The 26,121-nt window shown below is 43.1% G+C and overlaps 1 protein-coding gene across 1 annotated transcript in view; it reads right to left on the bottom strand.

Annotated features, from left to right (window-relative positions):
- LOC137046941 (WD repeat-containing protein 7) overlaps positions 1–26,121 on the bottom strand; it is a 169,008-nt gene that overhangs the window by 23,317 nt on the left and 119,570 nt on the right. Inside the window, 3 exon segments of the mRNA XM_067424450.1 lie at positions 8,779–8,965; positions 23,912–24,034; positions 24,037–24,135. Coding sequence (XP_067280551.1) covers positions 8,779–8,965; positions 23,912–24,034; positions 24,037–24,135 — 409 coding nt within the window.

The following is a 26,121-nucleotide window of genomic DNA, read 5'->3' as shown; positions in this document are numbered from 1 at the left end:
TGCTTGTTTAATTTTAGTTTCTTTTGTATACGAACACTCTCTGCGTTTAAACACCGACGAGCTCTTCTGGCACTGCAGGGTTGTGTTATTGAAAAAACAAGCTCTAGGAGTCGCACGATAACTACGCACACGCTGCGGCATTAGTTTCGGCTTTTGTTCACACAGCGCTCATCCAGGGTAGAATCCCGCAATATTACTAGGTCCCCGACCCGGGTCGAATTCGGCAATCCATTCCGGGACGTGGTTGCTTTCTCACAGAAGGCGACCCGGCAATGCTCCGGGAATATTGCGGGTCCGACGTGCAGTGTGAAAGGGGCTCTAGATAAGTAAAATGAAATGATATTTTCCTTGTTTTTTGAGGAAAAAGATCAAAATGAAGTGAATTTTTGCTTAAAACAGGCAAAATGATCTGCCAATAGGGTGAGAAAAATAATCTTGTTTCTGTTTGGGACGGAAACAAGAAACAAGATTTCAGAATTAATCAGAATTAATTACATTTAAGAATAGTTAGATATTTAGACTAGAAACAAGACAAAATGACTAAGTAAGAAGAGCATTTTTTGCAGTGAACCCCTCTCCAAAGTGTCGGACGCCATCGAATGTGAGCATTTGCTCACTTGAAGTCGATTACGATTTAGTTAAAGTTGATTACGATTGAGCTTCAGTGAGACGGTTTCTGACCGTTAGTGCAGAAACTCTTTTGGTCATTTGGTTAGCTGTCCGAGTGGCTGGTCTCAGACGATCTTGGAAGTGAAGATGCTGGTTGTGGAGATCCTGGGCTGGTGTGGTTACATTTGGTCTGCAGATGTAAGGCTGGTTCGATGTACTGACAAATTCTCTGAAACGCCTTTGGAGACAGATTATGGTAGAGAAATGAACATTCAACTCATGGTAAAACAGCTCTGGTTGACATTCAGTATGCCAATCACACACTCCCTCAAAACTTGTGGCATCTGTGCCTTATGTTAAAACGGCACATTTTAGAGTGGCCTTTTATTGTGGCCAGGCTAAGGCACACCTGTGTAATAATCCTGCTGTGTAATCAGCATCTTGATATGCCACACCTGTGAGGTGGATGGATAATCTCGGCAAAAGAGAAGTGCTCACTAACACATATTTAGACAGATTTGTGAATGATATTTGAGAGTTATAGGCTTTTGAGAGAAAAAGTCTTAGATATTTGAGTTCAGCTAATGAAAAATGGGTGTTGCACGCAGGCACACTCTCTCTCACACAAACGTCTCAGTTTTAAATGAAGAGGCAGAAGAGAGAAGGACATCGTGAGAACACAGAACTCTTGACTGAACGGGGTTATTTCTAACATGGCTCTATTTCCCTCACACACACACGCGCACGCGCACGCGCACACGCACACGCACACGCACACACACACACACACACACACACACACACACACACAGTTTCCCTGCTGAAACTCAAGCAAATGTGTCAATAAATTCTGTTCAAAGGCAGTGAGACCTCGCTCGAGATTCCTCCTGTTTTCATTCCTCGCTCGTGAAAATCACGCAGATTTCCGGAGAAACGCGGCAGTTGCGTAAATGATCTTAGCGCGGCTGATCTCGTGTGACGTGCTTTAAATGATCTAAAGCTCCTCTTGACGTTCAGGCTTTGAAAGACACCGAATGAAAGAACAAAGCTAGATTTATCTGCTCTTCTGCTGTGAGCGACTCCTGTCTACTTCAGCTACTCAAGCGCAGCTTTAACACTGGTGATAACTCAGACACTGAGTGTGAATGAGCTAATCAACGTCAATATCTGATCAATGACTCTAATCTCAGGAGCGGCTCGCAGAATATATATATATATATATACAGAGAGAGAGAGAGAGAGAGAGAGAGAGAGAGAGAGAGAGAGAGAGAGAGAGAGAGAGAGAGAGAGAGAGAGAGAGAGAGAGAGAGAGAGAGAGAGAGAGAGAGAGAGAGAGAGAGAGAGAGAGAGAGAGAGAAATGGAGAGAGAAATGGAGAGAATATGAGCGATTAGGATCTTCTGTCTTTTGTTGAGTGATAGAGACTAATCACATCCATTCACACATCACACATATAAACATCTGAATACAACACTAGTGTGGAGTGTGGAACGTTGTAGGTCATGACCTCAGTTTTCATTGCATTTATCCTAAGGCCAACCTTGATGCACTCTAGCTCTACCCTGTGTAGTAGTTCCTGTGCTTGTTCCATGTTGTCGGAGAGCAGACTGATGTCATCTGCATAGTCAAGGTCTGTCAAGACTACTGCCGGGTGTCGACTTGATTTCCTTGGTGTCAGCGTGAAGCCTAGTTCCTGCTCTCGCCCACTGATTGCCTTCCTGAGCGCATAATCAAGGACTATGATGAAGAGGAAGGGGGCTAGTGTGTCCCCTTGCATGACTCCAGCCATGATGTCAAACTCCTCGCTGTTGCCATCTGGTGTCACCACCCTGGCCCTTGTTCCTGAGTACATGGACTCTATTGCCCGGAGAAGGTTCGGAGGAATTCCGTATTCCGTATATATATATATATATATATATATATATATATATATATATATATATATATATATATATATATATATATATATATATATATATATATATATAAAATGTATATATGTACTGTATATACATTTAAATACATTTGAATTAATATAAATGTATATACATTTATTTATTATAATTTATTATACAATTATTATATATAATGTATTATAGCTACATATAACACACTTACTACAATAAATTGAACATTTGATGTTTAATAGTAGCTACATTTCACACCGAGTTAATTTATATTATATAACGATTAATTTAGCCAGCAGATTACATCTGTCGTCTCTGTTCTTCTAACTCAAACCATCTTATTTTTAGCCACACTTATAGATTCCCTGTAATATTGCTCTCATCATCACATTAATAAGCATCAGTGGCGTACAGTCTCCCTCTCACGCTAAAGGTCTTCCAGCGCTGCTAAATGGATTTGCCATTTAAAAAGCAGATAACGTTGCCCTGCTTCAGTCTGGGGGTCAAAGAAGAAACATCATCCTCATCATCATCCCGGTGAAGAGAAAGACACCAAGACATTTATACACGTCTCATTTTTTCTCATCTAGGCCAAACGTTCACTTCTGGCCATAATCACGACTGAAAAACGAGCGCCATTTGGCTCTAACGGCATTAGCACGTGCTGCACGCAGACATATTTGTACTCATAATAAATTTTTTTAGGATCGGGTTTCGTCTTAACGAGGTGAGCACGGGCTGGGGGGGCTCAGACTGGACGGTAACCTCGTTTGCGGGAGTTTCGGCGCGGAGGTTAAGGCCCAGACATATGGGTTTCCTCTTTCGGTTTGAGGTCTCCGCCATCCTGAGGCCGAGACATCATTAAATCATATTAATGGGCTCCAATCGGATTAGAGCCTGCCTCTCATCTGTCACGGGGGTGGAAAACGCCGTCCGCGCAGCTGTGAAGGATTTCAGACGTGGATAAACGGTTTCAGGACCACGTGGGTCGAGTCTCATAAACGCCAACAGCTTAAATAACCTCGAGCGCTATCAAACCCTCTACAAGGGATAGTTCATCTCATCCGACCACGTGACTTTCTCCCATGACTCATCTGGATCATCCAAATGGTCATTGGCAAACTTAAGACGGGCCTGGACATGTGCTGGTTTAAGCAGGGGAACCTTCCGTGCCATGCATGATTTCAAACAATGAAGTCTCGACCGCCTGAGTCGAGTCTCATAAACGCCAACAGCTTAAATACCCTCGAGTCAAGGGTTAGTTCACCCAAAAATGAAAATGGGATTTATATCTGCTGACCCCCAGTGCACCCCCAGGTGTGTTTGTTTCTTCAGTAGAACACAAATGAAGATTTTTAACTCTAACCGTTGCTGTGTGTCGGTCATATAATGCATGTGAATGGGTAACAATTCTAAAACTAAAACTAAAAACTAACTAAAAAAATGAGAGTAAAAAAAAAAACATGCTTAGACAACATGCACAAAAACCCTGCTGCTCCTGACGACACATTGATGTCTTAAAGGGTTACTTTAGCGATTAGCATATGGCTTTGTATCAGTAGAAACCCTGGAGTATAATCAAATTATTGTGCTTCCCCCCCTCATATCCCCCTGAGACAAGAGATTTATACATTTTATTTCTGGAAAAATTACTCAGATGACGCAAATATCGTCAATTTATCGTCAAAAAATATTGTCAGCCAGCAGAGGGAGCTATTTCCGCATGTTTTCAATTCGTATGGGGGATGGAGATCTCACTCAGAGCTCAGCTTAGCTGCAGGCATTCATGTGAACGGAGCTATGCTGAGCAATATAAGTATTTTAACTTCTCAAATTAATTCCTATTAAAAGTTAAGCTTCCACAGGCATGAAATGAAAACGCGGCAGACTGAACACGCGCTGTAAATGTATGCTGCGGTTGCGTTTACCTCAGCTATCAGCAGAGCTCATTCAGCTCATTCATCACTGAGAATGTAATCTGACTCATGTAGCGTTTGTGCTGTGACACTCCCTCAGTGGCTAAATCACATATTGAACAGACACGTTCAGTATTTAAGGTGCACTATGTAGTATTTTTGCAGTAAAATATCCAAACACCACTAGGCCAGTGTTATATATTTTGTTCAGCTGAGCACTTACAATATCCCAAATTTTTCCAACTATTTGTAAATCGTGAGAAAATTGCTATTTTAACTGAGGACCGGGACATGTCAGCATAGCGTCTGAAGGAGTCGCCTGTCAATCGCGTCATATCTGCGTTACTCTCGGTTTCGGGTTTTATTTGGCAGAAGTGCTTTACTCTTAGCAGTGTGAACAAGTGAACACACAGAGTAACGTCATAACATCATTTTAAACACACTTAAATGTATCTAATATGATAAATAGAGCTGCTTTACCTCATACTCATAATCGGAAGAGCGGATCAGTGCAGCTGCCCAGCGACTGTGTCCCGTCCCGTCATAATAAAAGTCCCGGTGCTCGCGAGCCGTGTGTTTGTTTGAAAATCGCTCCAGCGGTCGTGCTCAGCTCCACAACACTCGCTCCTGCTTTGCTACTCTACAGTAACGTTAATAACCAATCGCTCCAGCGGCCGTGCTCAGCTCCACAACACTCGCTCCTGCTCTGCTACTCTACAGTAACGTTAATAACCAATCGCTCCAGCGGCCGTGCTCAGCTCCTCAACACTCGCTCCTGCTCTGCTACTCTACAGTAACGTTAATAACCAATCGCTCCAGCGGCCGTGCTCAGCTCCTCAACACTCGCTCCTGCTTTGCTACTCTACAGTAACGTTAATAACCAATCGCTCCAGCGGCCGTGCTCAGCTCCACAACACTCACTCCTGCTCTGCTTCTCTACAGTAACGTTAATAACCAATCGCTCCAGCGGCCGTGCTCAGCTCCTCAACACTCACTCCTGCTCTGCTTCACTACAGTAACGTTAATAACCAATCGCTCCAGCGGCCGTGCTCAGCTCCTCAACACTCGCTCCTGCTCTGCTACACTACAGTAACGTTAATAACCAATCGCTCCAGCGGCCGTGCTCAGCTCCTCAACACTCGCTCCTGCTCTGCTACTCTACAGTAACGTTAATAACCAATCGCTCCAGCGGCCGTGCTCAGCTCCTCAACACTCGCTCCTGCTCTGCTACTCTACAGTAACGTTAATAACCAATCGCTCCAGCGGCCGTGCTCAGCTCCTCAACACTCGCTCCTGCTCTGCTACTCTACAGTAACGTTAATAACCAATCGCTCCAGCGGCCGTGCTCAGCTCCTCAACACTCGCTCCTGCTCTGCTTCACTACAGTAACGTTAATAACCAATCGCTCCAGCGGCCGTGCTCAGCTCCTCAACACTCGCTCCTGCTCTGCTACTCTACAGTAATGTTAATAACCAATCGCTCCAGCGGCCGTGCTTAGCTCCTCAACACTCTGTCCTGCTCTGCTGCACTACAGTAACGTTAATAACCAATCGCTCCAGCGGCCGTGCTCAGCTCCACAACACTCGCTCCTGCTCTGCTACTCTACAGTAATGTTAATAACCAATCGCTCCAGCGGCCGTGCTCAGCTCCACAACACTCGCTCCTGCTCTGCTACTCTACAGTAATGTTAATAACCAATCGCTCCAGCGGCCGTGCTCAGCTCCTCAACACTCGCTCCTGCTCTGCTGCACTACAGTAACGTTAATAACCAATCGCTCCAGCGGCCGTGCTCAGCTCCTCAACACTCGGCCCTGCTCTGCTGCACTACAGTAACGTTAATAACCAATCGCTCCAGCGGCCGTGCTCAGCTCCTCAACACTCGCTCCTGCTCTGCTACTCTACAGTAACGTTAATAACCAATCGCTCCAGCGGCCGTGCTCAGCTCCTCAACACTCGCTCCTGCTCTGCTACTCTACAGTAATGTTAATAACCAATCGCTCCAGCGGCCGTGCTCAGCTCCTCAACACTCGCTCCTGCTCTGCTACTCTACAGTAATGTTAATAACCAATCGCTCCAGCGGCCGTGCTCAGCTCCTCAACACTCGGTCCTGCTCTGCTACTCTACAGTAATGTTAATAACCAATCGCTCCAGCGGCCGTGCTCAGCTCCTCAACACTCGCTCCTGCTCTGCTGCACTACAGTAACGTTAATAACCAATCGCTCCAGCGGCCGTGCTCAGCTCCTCAACACTCGGCCCTGCTCTGCTGCACTACAGTAACGTTAATAACCAATCGCTCCAGCGGCCGTGCTCAGCTCCTCAACACTCGCTCCTGCTCTGCTACTCTACAGTAACGTTAATAACCAATCGCTCCAGCGGCCGTGCTCAGCTCCTCAACACTCGCTCCTGCTCTGCTTCACTACAGTAACGTTAATAACCAATCGCTCCAGCGGCCGTGCTCAGCTCCTCAACACTCGCTCCTGCTCTGCTACTCTACAGTAACGTTAATAACCAATCGCTCCAGCGGCCGTGCTCAGCTCCTCAACACTCGCTCCTGCTCTGCTACTCTACAGTAATGTTAATAACCAATCGCTCCAGCGGCCGTGCTCAGCTCCACAACACTCGCTCCTGCTCTGCTACTCTACAGTAATGTTAATAACCAATCGCTCCAGCGGCCGTGCTCAGCTCCTCAACACTCGCTCCTGCTCTGCTGCACTACAGTAACGTTAATAACCAATCGCTCCAGCGGCCGTGCTCAGCTCCTCAACACTCGGCCCTGCTCTGCTGCACTACAGTAACGTTAATAACCAATCGCTCCAGCGGCCGTGCTCAGCTCCTCAACACTCGCTCCTGCTCTGCTACTCTACAGTAACGTTAATAACCAATCGCTCCAGCGGCCGTGCTCAGCTCCTCAACACTCGGCCCTGCTCTGCTTCACTACAGTAACGTTAATAACCAATCGCTCCAGCGGCCGTGCTCAGCTCCTCAACACTCGCTCCTGCTCTGCTACTCTACAGTAATGTTAATAACCAATCGCTCCAGCGGCCGTGCTCAGCTCCTCAACACTCGCTCCTGCTCTGCTTCACTACAGTAACGTTAATAACCAATCGCTCCAGCGGCCGTGCTTAGCTCCTCAACACTCGGCCCTGCTCTGCTGCACTACAGTAACGTTAATAACCAATCGCTCCAGCGGCCGTGCTCAGCTCCTCAACACTCGCTCCTGCTCTGCTTCACTACAGTAACGTTAATAACCAATCGCTCCAGCGGCCGTGCTCAGCTCCACAACACTCGCTCCTGCTCTGCTTCACTACAGTAACGTTAATAACCAATCGCTCCAGCAGCCATGCTCAGCTCCTCAACACTCGCTCCTGCTCTGCTACTCTACAGTAATGTTAATAACCAATCGCTCCAGTGGCCGTGCTCAGCTCCACAACACTCGCTCCTGCTCTGCTTCACTACAGTAACGTTAATAACCAATCGCTCCAGTGGCCGTGCTCAGCTCCTCAACACTCGCTCCTGCTCTGCTTCACTACAGTAACGTTAATAACCAATCGCTCCAGTGGCCGTGCTCAGCTCCTCAACACTCGCTCCTGCTCTGCTACTCTACAGTAATGTTAATAACCAATCGCTCCAGCGGCCGTGCTCAGCTCCTCAACACTCGCTCCTGCTCTGCTTCACTACAGTAACGTTAATAACCAATCGCTCCAGCGGCCGTGCTCAGCTCCACAACACTCGCTCCTGCTCTGCTACTCTACAGTAATGTTAATAACCGCATGAACGTGATTTCTGCCCGAGTCCTATTTTCCACTGGCTGTGAGGTGAAGACCGCATGTCCTAAGATGCTGCGCGCAAACTTGGCGTCATCAAACTACGCCTTTGTTTAGAATAGGCGCCCTCCAGTGGACGTAAAGCTGCATAGTGCACCTTTAACTGTAGTGTCTGTTCTCTAACTAAACTGATTTTATGAAGATGAACGCGGTCGCGGTGGGAAAGTGATCAGTGATTCAGTAGTGGTGGCCTTTGGGAGTGGATGTTTTTATTAGTTTTCTGGACATGGACAGTATAGTGTGAATATGTGTTCCAATGATGAACGGAGGTCTTACGGGTGTGGAACTACATTAGGGTGAGGAGTTAATGACATAAATTTCATTTTTGGGTGAACTAACACTTAAATGCCAGTCGGGCTCAGGTCGGGTTCGGGTGAACGCTCTTTCGTACCCGGGCCAGGCTCGGACAGAAAAAAGCGGCCCGATCCGCACTCTACTGGAAGTAGCCATCAGAGGATGGGTACGTGGTGGTCATAAAGGGATGGACTGTACTCTACTGTACGAGTGTTAGTGCGAGGCTCACTTGGACAGCTGTTTCTCGGCGTCGGCGCACAGCTCCAGCAGGCCCATGAGAACCGCGGACACGTCCATATACGGCTCCCACACCGTGAAGCCTCGGCCAATCAGATCGATCGCTGTGCGGCGGATGGTGCTGTGGGGGGGCAGCTTGGGACTGGGCGGCTGCAGAAGGAGAAACGTCAAGGCTTTACCTGCGAGGGAGACAGAGAGAAGGTTATTAATATCCATATTGATTGACTGGAGACGTTATCGGGACTGTCTGCAGTGCCGTAGGCGGAAATATTGACGCTCCGCTGATGTAGCCTCACACACACATACACACACACACACACACACACACACACACACACACACACTCACACACACACACTCACGCAGCCTGACAACACATTAATGCGGGTGTCGAAAGTTATATTCAACCCCAGGTATAAAGTTGAATTATTTTTAAATTAGAGAAACTGTATCAAAACACAATCTTATATAAGATTCACCACTACTTCTAGGTCATGAAATAAACTAATAAATAAACAAATTTAAACATTAAAAATAATAAAATATAAACAAATATATGATTTTTTAAAAACATGATTTAAAAATAAATAAATAAATCAGTGAACAGTGAAATCAATGCATAAAACTTAAATATTTTTTTCAATAAATAAATTATTATAAATGATATAATACATTTGAGTATATGTATATATATATATATATATATATATATATATATATATATATATATATATATATATATATATACATTTGTTTATTTTAATTAAAATTGTAATAATCAAAAACAAAATAGTATAAAAACTTTTAATAATTAATTTTCTTTACAATATTAAAAATGTATTTTATTAATAATATACATTGTGTACATACATTTGAGTAAATATAAATGAATTTATTTTAATTAAAATGTTAATAATCAAAAAGTACACCTAATCAAATGAATTCATAAAAAATGTATAATTTATTTTCTTTACAACAATAAATAAAAAACATTAAATTATATACATATTGTTTATACACATTTAAATATATTTATAATACATGAGTAAATATAAATGTATATGAATTTATTTATTTTAAAATGATAATTTAATATTTTAATAATCAAAAATTATGTTGAATCATTTGAACACATAAAATGTTGATCATTTATTTATATATTTATCTTTACAATAATAAGGCCCAATTAAATTTTTTATTTATTTAGTAAACATAAACCTTAAAAAAAATTAAAAGATAACCTTAAAAATGAAAAGATAACCTTAAAAATGACACAAACTGTTGTCCATATTACCGAGCCTGAACCTTTGAATGCTAGTGTGTGTTCTATCGTGTTTGTGTGTGTGTGTGTGTGTGTGTGTGTGTGTGTGTGTGTGTGTGTGTGTGTCCATCAGTTGAGCTCTAACGAGGGGTTTGTTCACTCGGTCGCTGGCATCTATTAGTCAACAACAACCACACATGCTGTATCCATGGCAACTGTCAATATGTGTGGGAGGGTGAGGGGGTAGAGGTCACCACATGTGACACACACACTCACACACACACACACACACACACACACACACACACACACACACACACACACACACACACACACACACACACACACTAAAGCACCACTCACACTGACAGCTATTAGAGCGCTGGAGGTTGTGAAGTCACTGATGTTGCTAGAAGATCATCATGTGTCGCTGCTCATTTGCATAAAGTTCAACTACGCTACTCATGATTTTTTTTTTTAAAAACCCCACTGTGATTGTGTTTTGTTTGTGAAAACATTTAAATGCATTTATTTTGTGCATAATGCATGTGTTTTGTGTAAGAGCGACAACACACACACACACACAAACAAACACTTGTGTTTATTTTTGTGACATATGGGGACATTCCATAGGCGTAATGGATTTTATACTGTACAACCCGTATTTTCTATCCCCTTACACTGCCCCTAAACCTACCCATCACACACACACACACACACACACACACACACACACACACACACACACACACACACACACACACACACACACACACACACACACACACACACACACACACACACACACACACACACACACACACACACACACACACACACACACACACACACACACACACACACACACACACACACACACAAAATCTGTCGCACATCAGCTGATCTGATCAATGTTTATGTAGTTTGTGATAGATCAACTGCTTAATAATCACAGACACAATTATCTGCCGCGCGTCTGGATTTATTTGCGTCTGCTCTCGGGCCTGTGGCAACAGCAACAGGTCGCCGGGTAATTACCGCAGCAGCCGAGAACAATGAGGTGAGCTAATTGATGCAGACAGATTCCAGCCCAAGCTTTCAGCAGATACTAACTTCATCCGTCTGTATGTGTGTGTGTGTGTGTGTGTGTGCCCTTGTTTATATTACATTGTGGGGACCATCCAGCTGTCCCCACTTTTCAAAAGGCTTATAAATCATACAGCATGAGCTATTTTTTTGAGAAAGTAAAAATGCAGAATGTTTCCTGTGATTGGTAGGTTTAGGGGCAGTGTGTGTGTGTGTGTGTGTGTGTGATGGGTAGGTTTAGGGGCAGGGGCAGTGTAAGGGGATAGAAAATACGGTTTGTACAGTATAAAAACCATTACGCCAATGGAGAGTCCCTGTAAACCACATAGACCAACATGTGTGTGTGTGTGTGTGTGTGTAGATGTGTGCTGGGTTTCTTAAAGCGTTTCTGATGAGGCGAGCCCTCACACATTGCGCTGTACAGACTGAACGAAACCCCTGTATGACCAGATGATACGCAGATAACATTTCTCGGCTGAATAGAGAAAAACAGTAACCTGACGTGGTCATCCTCAGCTCTAGTCAGAATATGAGTCTCCATTGGGCTGTGATTATGGGCCGTGCTTCAACCCAACCGCGAAAGACCTCGATTGGACAGACCTACAACCAATCAGAGCAGCGGAGCGACGCATAACGTTAGTCGTCAGATGCAAACAGAGCTCAACTGCTCTGTGTTGCCAAGTCTGCGTTTTTTTCCTCCGGGTTATTTACCATGTCCGTTTGTTGAAGCGACTATTATGTGATATACAGACCCATGAGTGCGGATTTTAGCAGACAACCTTGCCAAAATAACACATTTTACCCCCCAAACGCAATTTTTTTCCCCCGGAGAACCCCCTGTGAAGCTATTGTTTAGAGCAGCGGTTCCCAAACTTTTTTACCTGCGCACCCCCTTCTATGTCCCGAACGGGTTCGCGCACCCCCAATACCCACTAAAAAAACAAGCTTCCACTTTTAAGAGGATGTGTAGACACATGCTCAGTAACAGAAAGCACGGTTATTTTCAGCCGCATAAAATAAACATTGCAGCAATAGGCCGCCGAGATAACGGAGCCGAGCAAAGGGAGTGCTTTCAATTAATTCCTATGAAAGTTAAGCTTCCATATACATAAACTGAAACCGCGCCAGTGCACGCACACCGTGAATGTCAGCTCGTCAGTAAATGCGCGCTCTGCGCGGCCAAGTAGATTTTAGTTTCAGTTTTGAATTAGTGCCGATTCGAGGGCGGGTTGCTTGAACTGTGGGTTCATTAGCCTATTATTCTTAATGAAAAACACAACAACACACAATGACAAACTCACTTACTTTTACATTTCACTTTGAAACCAAATCTTCCAAGATCATCTTGTCTTTTTTTTTTTTTATTGTATGGAAAATCCCATTAAAAAAAACGCCATTACATTTTTCCTCTCGCGCACCCCCTAGTGGCAGCTCGCGTACCCCTGGGGGTGCGCGCACCACACTTTGGGAATCCCTGGTTTAGAGCTAGTAGTTGGCAGGTTTTGTTGTAAAAACTTGGCAACCCTGTCTGCACGCGCGCTGGAATAAACAATCTTTGCCGGTGTTGTGAAAAAATTAAATAATTTATTGATACACAGAGAACTTAACCAACATGATCATCATTTCTGAAAGAAATAGTGAAGGTGATGCAGATACAAACAAGCTCTCCGTTTAGGATTAGAACAAATATAACCCAAGCCCCTTTGATGACGTGATGATTACGGTACTGTTGATCATCTGTCCGTCATCGTCTAAAGCCTGCCCTGATGATCTCATTGGTCAGTTACTGTTGATCATATGTCCATCATCGGCTAAAGCCCGCCCTGATGATCTCATTGGTCAGTTTCTGTCGATCATCTGTCCGTCATCGGCTAAAGCCCGCCCTGATGATCTCATTGGTCAGTTACTGTTGATCATCTGTCCGTCATCGGCTAAAGCCCGCCCTGATGATCTCATTGGTCAGTTACTGTTGATCATATGTCCATCATCGGCTAAAGCCCGCCCTGATGATCTCATTGGTCAGTTTCTGTCGATCATCTGTCCATCATCGGCTAAAGCCTGCCCTGATGATCTCATTGGTCAGTTTCTGTCGATCATCTGTCCGTCATCGGCTAAAGCCCGCCCTGATGATCTCATTGGTCAGTTTCTGTTGATCATCTGTCCGTCATCGTCTAAAGCCCGCCCTGATGACCTCATTGGTCAGTTACTGTTGATCATCTGTCCGTCATCGTCTAAAGCCCGCCCTGATGATCTCATTGGTCAGTTTCTGTTGATCATCTGTCCGTCATCGGCTAAAGCCCGCCCTGATGATCTCATTGGTCAGTTTCTGTTGATCATCTGTCCGTCATCGTCTAAAGCCCGCCCTGATGATCTCATTGGTCAGTTACTGTTGATCATCTGTCCGTCATCGGCTAAAGCCCGCCCTGATGATCTCATTGGTCAGTTACTGTTGATCATCTGTCTGTCATCGGCTAAAGCCCGCCCTGATGATCTCATTGGTCAGTTTCTGTTGATCATCTGTCCGTCATCGGCTAAAGCCCGCCCTGATGATCTCATTGGTCAGTTACTGTTGATCATCTGTCCGTCATCGTCTAAAGCCCGCCCTGATGATCTCATTGGTCAGTTACTGTTGATCATCTGTCCATCATCGGCTAAAGCCCGCCCTTGATGATTTCATTGGTCAGTTTCTGTTCAGCCATAATTACCCCTCTATGGATCGAGTCCAGACCGAACTGCCCGAGCTCAAATGTTGTGTAAGTTCGGCTGGCATCCAGGCTAGGAAACCAGCGACACGCTAATGAATTTTAGATGAGGATTGCAATCGAGGTAAAGGCGATCATGGTGACGTACAGAAGTCGTACAGTAAGCATGCGTGAGTCGGTTAGTATTGAAGCTCAAACAAATATATATGTGTGCTCTCGACGCACTGACGGCACATTGTATTTATGCACAGAGACGTTTCCGTATATCCACGTTGGTTCCACACACATTCAGGATAATGTTCTGATCTGTCGTGTTTAGTGATTCTGAATGGATCCGTGTACTGTAGTATATGCAGTCAGGTCAAGGAAGTTGGATTATTATTTTTTTTGCCATTTCCATGTGGGTATTGCAACTTGACTTGTAAACTCATTTATATTATATTAAATAACCAAATATCATCTGGTCATTTGATGTCCTTTTTTAAAATTAATAATTTACCTTGAAAAACGCTTGCAGAAAATACAGTTTTGTGAGAATCACTGTTCAATCAGAATTTGCTGGATATAGCAAAAAGTCACAATAACTCTTTGATTAATCGCAACTAATTTTTTTTACCTATCTTAAATAAATGTATCTCTGAACAAAACTGTCTGTCTTCAGAATAATTTCGATGGCATTTTCACAGCGGCACCCAAAGAAAAGCTTCTTTTCCATAAGCACCACCTACTGTCAGAAAGTGAATTTCCATTTTTATTCAGTTCATCCGTTTTTGTTCAGGTGTGTCTTATGTAACAATTTGACAAAGCTAAGTTATTGAAATGACACAATGTAATTAAAATTGTTGCCCCACTTTATATTAGGTGGCCTTAAGTACTATGTACTTACTGTGTTCAAATTGTATTGGCTTGGCTTGCTCAGTTGGGGACACTAACATTATGATCCAAGTTATTCAACTAAATATACAAATAAAATTAATGTATCAAGTCTTATTTAATTCTATAAACTATAAAACTGATCTGCCAACATTGTTGCTCTATGATAAATTAAAATAAGCTGACAACATCACTGTTTACTCCAGAACGACTGTACAGCTGAATCTAATTTTGTTGCAATATTGTCCTGTTTAACACTGAAGCTGCTCTGACACAATCGGCATTGTAAAAGTGCGATATAAATAAAGCTGATTGATTGATTGATTAACACTGAGGTCAGGGATCTTTGGCTTGAAAATGCTGGTGACCACTGTCCTTAACCAGGAAGAGTAGGATCCGTCACAGTATCGACAGACAGACAGACAGACAGACAGACAGACACAGACACACAGACACACAGACAGACACACAGACACAGACACAGACACAGACACACACACACACACACACACACACACACACACACACACACACACACACACACACACACACACACACACACACACACACACACACACACACACACACACACACACACACACACACACACACACACACACAGCTCCTAAACCTATATTTTTTCAAAATTATCAATGGATATTGATTTTTTTATATATATATTTGGATACACCAATATAATAATATCTAATATTTTATATATCGAGCATTACAGTAAAGGTTTACTCTCTCTCTCTCTCTCTCTCTCTCTCTCTCTCTCTATATATATATATATATATATATATTTTTTTTTTTAAATGACATCAGAACATAAACTGTCCAGTTTGAGTGAATATTTAAACAAGTAAATAAATGTAAAAAATAAACAACTAAACACATTTAACTCCTAAACCTATATTTTCTATATTTGCTCCTGATATTTTTTCCAAAACATGCCCACACACACACACACTCAGAAAAGGCATTGATCTGAACTCTGGGTGTCTCTCCTCCTGACCGGACTCATCCCGCCTGACGTATCAAACCTCCCTGTGCCCTGAACCGCGGCACCTTTTTCCTCCGGCGCTCCAGGGATTCGGCTCTTTGTTCTCGGATGCAGCGGTGTGTGTTGCGGAGCGGAGCTTGGAGGTTTAAGAGTAGTGCGGTTTGTAGACTAAGCACACACTGCACTCAAACTAATCCGGCCTTTGATTCTGGAACACCGCGGCACAAATCCATCGGCCGTGGAAGCGGAGAGAGATGTGTGAGTTTTACCTTAAACACTGCTCTTAAATTGTGGGAATAACCTCAGAGCATTACATCTTCTGATGAGCTTTAGCCAGGATTACTTGATTAAACTCAGTCTAATTTATTCATAAAACCATCGTTTAAACAATCACATACGCTTATGTAAAGATAGTTTAATTAATAATTTACACGGTTCCTAATAATGTCTTGAAAAATTAAACAAAATATCTTGTGCCCCTTGTCTTCCCTCAAATGTCTTCCTGTCTAAGTGGGCGGCACTTTGTCAGAATAAGCTGCGATGTGGACCGGATTCGAGATTAAAAGCCATACGGAGATGTATAACTACACCTCACTTCCTGAAGTGGGAAGAAGTAAGCTAGACAGCCAAGAGAGGATACTGTCTCTTGGTGCTTGGGCCGTCCCGAACAGGTCGAGTCCATTTTTCAGAGCGGACATCTTTGTTTAAGACTTGACTTGGTTTAAATGGATGAATTAATATTGACAAAACATCAGCTGGGCTAATGAGTGGTTAGTTAAAGCAATAAACATGCCACATTAGAGGCCGGGCCACAGGAAGCTAATTAGGGTGTGTGTGTGAGAGAGAGAGAGAGAGAGAGAGAGAGAGAGAGAGAGAGAGAGAGAGAGAGAGAGAGAGAGAGCGAGAGCTTTTAGTCATTACACCCACAAGCGCTTTACTGGAAACCATCATGCGTGCACACACACACACACACACACACACACACACACACACACACACACACACACACACACACACACACACACACACACACACACACACACACACACACACACACACACACACACACACACACACACACAAGATTTTGGTCCTATTATAGTTAGCCTTTTCCAGTGGCCTTATAACTGCAGGACCCTCTGACCCCCCCCCCCCCCCCCCCCCTCTGTCCCTCTCTCTCTCTCTCTCTCTCTCTCTCTCTCTCTCTCTCTCTCTCTTTATGTCTGTCTGTCTGTCTCTCTCTCTCTCTTTATGTCTGTCTGTCTGTCTGTCTGTCTCTCTTTATGTCTGTCTGTCTGTCTGTCTCTCTCTCTCTATGTCTGTCTGTCTGTCTGTCTCTCTCTCTTTATGTCTGTCTGTCTGTCTGTCTGTCTCTCTCTCTCTTTATGTCTGTCTGTCTGTCTGTCTGTCTGTCTGTCTGTCTGTCTGTCTGTCTGTCTCTCTCTCTTTATGTCTGTCTGTCTCTCTCTCTTTATGTCTGTCTGTCTGTCTGTCTCTCACTCTCTCTCTCCCCGGTCAAATCGAAAGTGAAGTTAAAATCAATAGAGTAGAGCTGGAAAGAGAGCCGGCAGATGGAGAGATAGAGAGAGAAACAAAGGGTGTCTAAACAGGGAATGCCTTCAGCACACTGGATTTACAGCAACACACACACACACACACACACACACACACACACACACACACACACACACACACACACACACACACACACACACACACACACACACACACACACACACACACACACACACACACACACACGCTGCACTGCATTAATGTGACATCACTTCCTGTCACTGCAGTGTTGGGCTTGCTTCTCTTACTCCATTTACTTTTACAAGGTGCTTCACTTCAGCAATGCTTTAATAGTCTTTATCAATCGATATTGACTTTTATTTTTAATACTTGGATACACCAATATAATAATATCTAATATTTTATATATCGAGCATTACAGCAAAGGTTTCTTATATTATTTAGATAACCTTTCTCTCTCTATATATATATTTTAAAATGACATCTGAATGTAAAATGTCCAGTTTGAGTGAATATTTAAACAAGTAAATAAATGTAAAAAATAAACAACTAAACACATTTAACTCTAAAATCGTGTTACTGTAACGCCAATAAAACATCTCTTCCTCTCATTATTTATCTTTGGGTTTAATCGAGTGCCTAAAACACACTGATGACTGGAATCTCATTCAGAGCTGTGCAGAAGTGTGTGTGAAAACCGCTCGGCATATTAAAATGTGCAACTGTCTAATTGCTCCTCGAGACCCTCGAGACATTCACAGCACAAACTTACCAATAACACACACACACACACACACACTGAAATGGTGGGATGTTACAAAATTTCTTTTGCCCCTGGGTATGGACTAATTAAAAGAGTCTATCAGACACACACACACGCGTCTGGCCTATAAAGTGAAAAGTGCTTGAGAACTTGAGTGTGTGAGACTTCTAAAGTGTGTGTGTGCCTGTTTTCCTAGCTGACCTTGTCACTGCCTTCAGGCAAACAGCTTTGTTTCTTTATAAAGGTAAAGAAGTAAGACTCATGTGTCTACTTTGAGCCCAAACACACACACGGGGGTTCAGATTCTCTTAAAGGTCTCAGACGCTTTGACCATCAAACTGACCTTGAAGACAGAAAACACCACACACACACACACACACACACACACACACACACACACACACACACACACACACACACACACACACACACACACACACACACACACACACACACACACACACACACACACACAGTCTGAATGCACTCCTGAGGTCAAAAGGGAGATTGTCAAAAATATTCCGGTGCACTGAATCGATCGCATCCCAGAATGCACTACAAAAGTCAGCTGCTCACTACTCACTTAAAAAACAAGATTTTTACTGCTAATAAAAATAGGGCAAAATTTAAGACACTTAAAATGAAAAGAACTAAAGTTTAAAACAAAATAAGAATTTGCAAAAGAATGAAAGCTAAAACAAAGTAAAACATAAAAGCTTCATACACAAAAATAAAAATGTATATATAAATATATATTCACTGATCAGGCATAACATTAGTGAACAACACTGATGATCTCTTCATCACGGCTCTTATTAGTGGGTGGGATATATTAGGCAGCAAGTGAACATTTTGTCCTCAGAGTTGATGTGTGTGAAGCAGGAGAAATGGGCAAGCGTAAGGATTTGAGCGAGTTTGACAAGGGCCAGATTGTGATGGCTAGACGACTGGGTCAGAGCATCTCCAAAACTGCAGCTCTTGTGGGATGTGCTGAACAAACAAGTTCGATCCATGGGGGCTTCACCTCACAAATTACAGGCTTAAATGATCTGCTGCTAACATCTTGGTGTCAGATACCACAGCACACCTTCAGGGGTCTAGTGGAGTCCATGCCTCGGCAGGTCAGGGCAGTTTTAGCAGAAAAAGTGGGACGGACACAATTTTAGGAAGGTAGTTATAATGTTATGCCTGGATTGTGACGGCTAGACGACTGGGTCAGAGCATCTCCAAAACTGCAGCTCTTGTGGGCTGTTCCCGGTCTGCAGTGGTCAGTATCTATCAAAAGTGCTCCAAGGAAGGACCAGTGGAGAACCGGCCACAGGGTCATGGGCGGCCAAGGCTCATTGATGCACGTGGGGAGTAGACATGTGCCGATTTTCGATAATGCGATTTATCACGATAATGAATATGCACGATAGTTATCGTGGGCACTTTAAAATATCGTAAATAATAATTAACAATTTATAATTTTTTATAATGCACTCAAGAATACTTTGCCCATCAACCGTATCAATGCTCAACACCGCTGTATTCTGCGTCAAAGGGACACGCGCCCAGATATAAACAAGCCCAACGTGCGTTTGCACATGACTGAACCTGACGCGCTGCTGAAGTGCCGCTCAGTGACAGCAGAGGGCGCTGATGACCTGCAGAATGCAGCCGGTTACCCCGGAAACCAGCAAACAAACAAAACGTGTGTAGTTTTTAAAACAGCCATTCGTTTTTGTAATCTCAATGTTGTTCATCACAGCACCAAATACTTAACACTTAAAGACTTAATAGGCCATTTATTTTCAAACTTAAACATTTTTATGCTTTAATCTGGACTACAACATGCCCTAATGATTAGAACTGTTCTGATTATTTGTTATTGTTCAGTAAAACTTTGAGACATACGACTTCATTAGTTAACATGTTAATTCATTATCATCAAACTGACAATGAAAAATACTTATAAAGAATTAATCATTCTATGTTAATTTCTTAGTTACTTTTTAAAAACATTAAAATCAAAATCAAAATAACTTTTTTAATGGACCTAAGATAAAACTAACAATGTTCAGTATTTCTTAACTAACATTACCAAAAACATACTTTCTGTAACAAATGTAGTTATTGCTCAATCTTAATTAATGCATTAAATAATGAGACATTATTGTAATGTGTAAGCCTACCTGTTGTTCTTTATAGCCTAATTCTTTTGCACTTTAATCTGTTTGAAAATTGTACTTTAACAGCTCTGGAAAATATCAAGAGACCACATAACATTGATTTCTCAAGAGGGGTCTCTTATTTTTTTTCCAGAGCTGTATATATTTTTGGTGCATTATTGTATTTAAACATTCAGTTATTTTTGTTCTTACAAAAATAGTTCTTAAAGCTGTTATGCTATGGCAACACTTTTTTTGCAACTTATTTCAATATCGTGATAAAACTTCATCAATTAATCGCAACATGAAAAATTGATATCGGCACATGCCTAGTGGGGAGCGAAGGCTGGCCCCTGTCATAATGTCATGACTGATTGGTATGCTGTATACATACACACACACACACACACACACACACACACACACACACACACACACACACACACACACACACACACACACACACACACACACACACACACACACACACACACACACACACACACACACACACACACTGCCCCTAAACCTACCCATCACAGGAAACATTCTGCATTTTTACTTTCTCATAAAAACTCCTCCTGTGTGATTTATAAGCCTTTTGAAAAGTGGGGACATGGGTAATGTCCTCATATTTCACCCTCTCCTGTAATACCTGTGTCATAGAAGGAGCCATAGTAACTAGTTTATTTAATTTTTTTTATCAATTTGTTTATTTAAATATAATTTTGTTGTTGTATTATTCATTGTTTATTTATTTGAGTGTGTGCCCCATAGACTGTAAATAAATATGGACGTAGTGTCCCTGACGTCACCCGTAGGATTCCGATAAGCCGTTCTGAAGCTTAAAGTATGGGCGAGCTGGGCGTCGCCATCTTGCGAGCGAGTCATCGCGTGTCACTCCCGGATAACAGAAAATGGGCAAAGAGGCGGGATGTGGGCGGAGTTTAGGTGACGCAATAACTATGGACGGCAGATAAATGGCTATCCACCTGTCACTCAAAGTAACCCCGCCCTTAATTATCCAGAACTTTAAGGCTTTATATAACGTAAACGAATGAGTTATAAAAAAATTCACCCCCCTCACAGTCGTCATGAAGATCAAAATTAGCCGTAAAGGCCAAAACCACAATTTGTACCAGACTGTAAACATGTTTTTTTCTGCTTTAAAGTTGAGAATTTTAACATGGGGCTCAATGAGATTCTGCTCCTTCTGGAGCCGGTTGAAGAATTGCAGTTTACATTACTTCCGTATTGGCTTCAAGAGAGATCGCGGGAGGTTGCCGCTTGGTGTGCCCTCTATAGGTGAATGTTTAAATGGATAGGCCACCCCAGACAGGAGGGGGGCGCTGGTGCAAGAGCACACAGTTTTTTGACCGTGCACATGGAGAAAGCCTGAAAGCGGCCTTGCAGTTGTTTGTTTGTTTTATGCTACAATGCATCTTTATTTTTGATTTAATTAAGAAACATCAACACGCCCCTTTGGTTCAATTCATACTACTTTGAACGCTTCCGAAATATTGCATCATCACCTTTTACAGTGGCCAAGAAACAAAACTGGAAATTTGAAGCTTGTTTTGCCGCTATAATACACATTTGTGTCCTCATGTCACAAAAACATGCCCACACACACACACACACACACACACACACACACACACACACACACACACACACACACACACACACACACACACACACACACACACACACACACACACACACACACACACACACACACACACACACACACACACACACACACACACACACACACACACACAGGTGTTCAGGCTGCACGTATTGAACTACAGTGAGGAATGAGACGACCATCTAAAGAGGAAATAATATGTGCGATATAAATGTGTGTGTGTGTGTGTTTTCTTCAGCCTGAGCTGACTGAGCCGCTGGTCTGTGACCTCTATCATCATCATTTCAGCTCAGGGCACTAAACCCTCCAGACGTTCAACACTACAGTAATGAAGTGTGTACTGCAGGTGTCCCGAGGGACCCAATCTGTTAATCACTCCGTTAAAAAGAGCCCGAGTCAGCAGAGAAGCCGTCCGGGTGACGTGTTTTTGAGGAGGCGTGTGATTATTGCAAACACAGACGCTCAGAAAGCCAGAACGGCGGATAGGAATGAGTCCCTGCTCTCGGGTCTGTCTGCAGCAATTAAAGCAACATTACTCCTCATCAGAACGGGCCGGAGTGTGTGTGAGAGCCTTGCACTGCAAAAAACACTCTCCTCGTGTGTTTGCAGTTTAAATATAATGATGCATTTAAAAGTTAAAGGCCAAACGTGTCATTACAAAAGTTCCCAATGCTTGGTACAACGTTTATGTGAGCAAATGTGAGTATGAGTGTGTGTGTGTGTGTGAGTGTCTGTGTGTAATGTGTATGTGAATATATGTGTGTGTGAGAGTCTGTAATTTCGAGTGTCTGTGTTTCAGTGTCTGTGTGAGTATATGAGTGTATTTGAGTGTGTGCGTGTGTGATAGTGTATGTGAGTATGTGTGTGTGTGTGCGTGTGTGAGTGTCTGTGTGAGTTTATGTGAATATATGTGTGTGTGAGAGTCTGTGAGTGTGAGTGTCTGTGTGTGTGTGTGTGTCTGTGTGAGTGTATGTGAATATAAGTGTGAGTCTGTGAGTGTGAGTGTCTGCGTGTGTGAGTCTCTGTGTGTGTATGTGAATATATGTATGCGTGAGTCTGTGAGTGTGAGTGTCTGTGTGAGTAAGTGAGTGTATTTGAGTGTGTGACAGAGTATGTGAGTAAATGTGAGTATGTGTGTCTGTGTGAGTGTATGTGTATGTGTGTGTGTGAGAGAGTCTGTTAGTGTGAGTGTCTGTGTGTGTGAGAGTCTGTGTGAGCATAGGAGTGTATTTGAGTGTGTGTGTGTGTGTGTGTGTGTGTGTGGTGTGTGTGTGTGTGTGTGTGTGACAGTCTATATGAGTAAATGTGAGTATGTGTGTGTGTGTGTGTGAGTGTATGTGTATATGTGAGAGAGTCTGTTAGTGTGAGTGTCTGTGTGTGTGAGAGTCTGTGTGAGCATAGGAGTGTTTGAGTTTGGTGTGTGTGTGTGTGTGTGCGTGTGTGCGTGTGTGTGTGTGTGTGCGTGTGTGTGTGTGACAGTCTATATGAGTAAATGTGAGTATGTGTGTGTGTGTGTGTGAGTGTCTGTATGTGTCAGTGTCTGTGTCAATGTGAGAATGTGAGTGTATTTGAGTGTGTGCGTGTGTGACAGTGTATGTGAGTGTGTGTGTGTGTGTGTGTGTGTGTGTGTGTGGTGTGTAAGTGTCTGTCTGAGTGTATGTCTAAGATATGTGTGTGTGAGAGTCTGTGTGTGTGAGTGTCTGTGTGAGTATAGGAGTGTATGTGAATATGTGTGTGTGTGTGAGAGTGTATGTGAGTATGTGTGTGTGTGTGTGTAAGTGTCTGTCTGAGTGTATGTGAATATGTGTGTGTGTGAGAGTCTGTTAGTGTGAGTGTCTGTGTGTGTGAGTGTCTGTGTGAGTATATGAGTGTATTTGAGTGTGTGGAGTGTGACAGTATATGTGAGTAAATGTGAGTATGTGTGTGTGTGTGAGTGCCTGTGTGTATGTGCATATATGTGTGTGTGTGAGTCTGTGAGTGTGAGTGTCTGTGTGAGTAAGTGAGTGTGTAAGAGTATGTAAGAGTGTATGTAAGTATGTGCGAGTATGTGTGAGAGTGTCTGAGAGTAAGTGTGAGAGAGTTTATGTTGTGTGTACTCACAGGTGTGACGGGCCAGTGAATAGTTGGAGCCTCCGCTGGTCAGGCCGAAGCCCTCGGGCGCTTGAGTGCTGGTTCGAGCTCGCGACGGGAGTTTGGGAGGTTCGATCTCAGCGCCGAACTCGGCCCGATCACGCCCAGCAGGACAATGGCCGTCGCCTGCTTCCTCCGCTCCTCATACGAGTTACAAATCTTCTTAGCGTTGGGTGGAAGGTTCGACAGGCAACCTACAGAGAGAGAGAGAGAGAGAGAGAGAGAGAGAGAGAGAGAGAGAGAGAGAGAGAGAGAGAGAGAGAGAGAGAGAGAGAGAGAGAGAGAGAGAGAGAGAGAGAAGAGAGAGAGAGAGAGAGAGAGAGAGAGAATATGAGCGATTAGGATCATTAATTTCATGACTTTTATTATATAATAAAACTAATTCAAATTCTAAAACTAAATAAATCAAATTTCAGGAATTCAGGAATTTCATTATAAATTAAAACTCCATATAATCAATTTGAGTAAATCCTTAAAAATATTAAAGAAAAATAATAATCAGTATTTTTGTATAAAATGTAAGCAAATCTTTAGAAATACAGTGAGGAAAATAAGTATTTGGACACCTACTATTTTGCAAGTTATATATATATAAAACCTTTTTTAACCAGGCAAGATTACTTAAGATATATAATATATATCTATTATTTAATATATGTTGTTTTGTTTCAGATACACAAACTAAAAGGTCTGAATTTATTGTAAATATGTGAGTTTTCATGGTGACACCTGCACATCATACGCCCTGAATTAAAGCGGCAGCGCTGGAGGAGCTCCGGCTTTGTGCTCCTGCGTCCTGTGAGCACTGGAAGTGTCTGAATGGAGCACAAATGTGTGTGTGTGTGTGACCAGGGTCATGGTCAGGGCCTTGTGCTGAAGGGACGCGTGCTCAAGACACACACACACACACACCACACACAGTCATTGAGAGACCTGGAGGGGTCTTTGCTTGCGGAAGTGTGGGGTGCGGTCGGATGGGGACTTCTTTGTTACCAAACGTGTGTGTACCGCAGGAGCCCCTCAAACACGGACGTGCAATTAGACACACACACACACACCACACGCCCTGAGGCCACAATACAGCCACGTATAGCGATGTAGAGCGGGTGGGTGTGTGAGAGTGTAGGTGGGTGTGTGATTGTGTGTGGAGTGTATAGGAGAGAGAGAGAAAATGGACAGAGAGCTACACCTCACACTCACTCTAATACATACACACACACACACACACAACACACACACACACACACACACACACACACACACACACACACAACACCACACACTGATATGCACTTACTCACATACACACTCTAATTATACACTCACACCACAGACACACATACACACTCTAATATACACTCACACACACAGACACAATCTAATATACACTCACACACACCGACACACTCTAATATACACTCACACACACACAGACACACTCTAATATACATTCACACACACACACAGACACAGTCTTATATACACTCACACACACAGACACACTCTAATCTACACTCTCTCACACACAGACACACTCTAATATACACTCACACACAGACACACTCTTATATACACTCACACACACAGACACACTCTAATATACACTCACACACACAGACACCACTCTAATATACACTCACACACACAGACACACACACTCTAATATACACTCACACACACAGACACACATACACACTCTAATATACACTCACACACAGACACACTCTATATACACTCACACACACAGACACACTCTAATATACACTCACACACACAGACACACTCTAATATACACTCACACACACACACACACACACACACACACACACTCTAATATACACTCACACACACAGACACACATACACACTCTAATATACACTCACACACACAGACACACTCTAATATACACTCACACACACAGACACACTCTATATACACTCACACACACAGACACACTCTAATATACACTCACACACACAGACACACATACACACTCTAATATACACTCACACACACAGACACACTCTAATATACACTCACACACACAGACACACATACACACTCAAATATGCACTCACACACATAGACACACTCTAATAAACACTCACACACATACACACACAGACACTCTAATATACACTCACCACACACAGACACACATACACACTCAAATATGCACT

This window comes from Pseudorasbora parva, chromosome 18, assembly GCF_024679245.1.
Source record: "Pseudorasbora parva isolate DD20220531a chromosome 18, ASM2467924v1, whole genome shotgun sequence".
Classification (NCBI taxonomy): Eukaryota; Metazoa; Chordata; class Actinopteri; order Cypriniformes; family Gobionidae; genus Pseudorasbora; species Pseudorasbora parva.
This window is presented reverse-complemented; position numbering and strand designations above follow the sequence as displayed.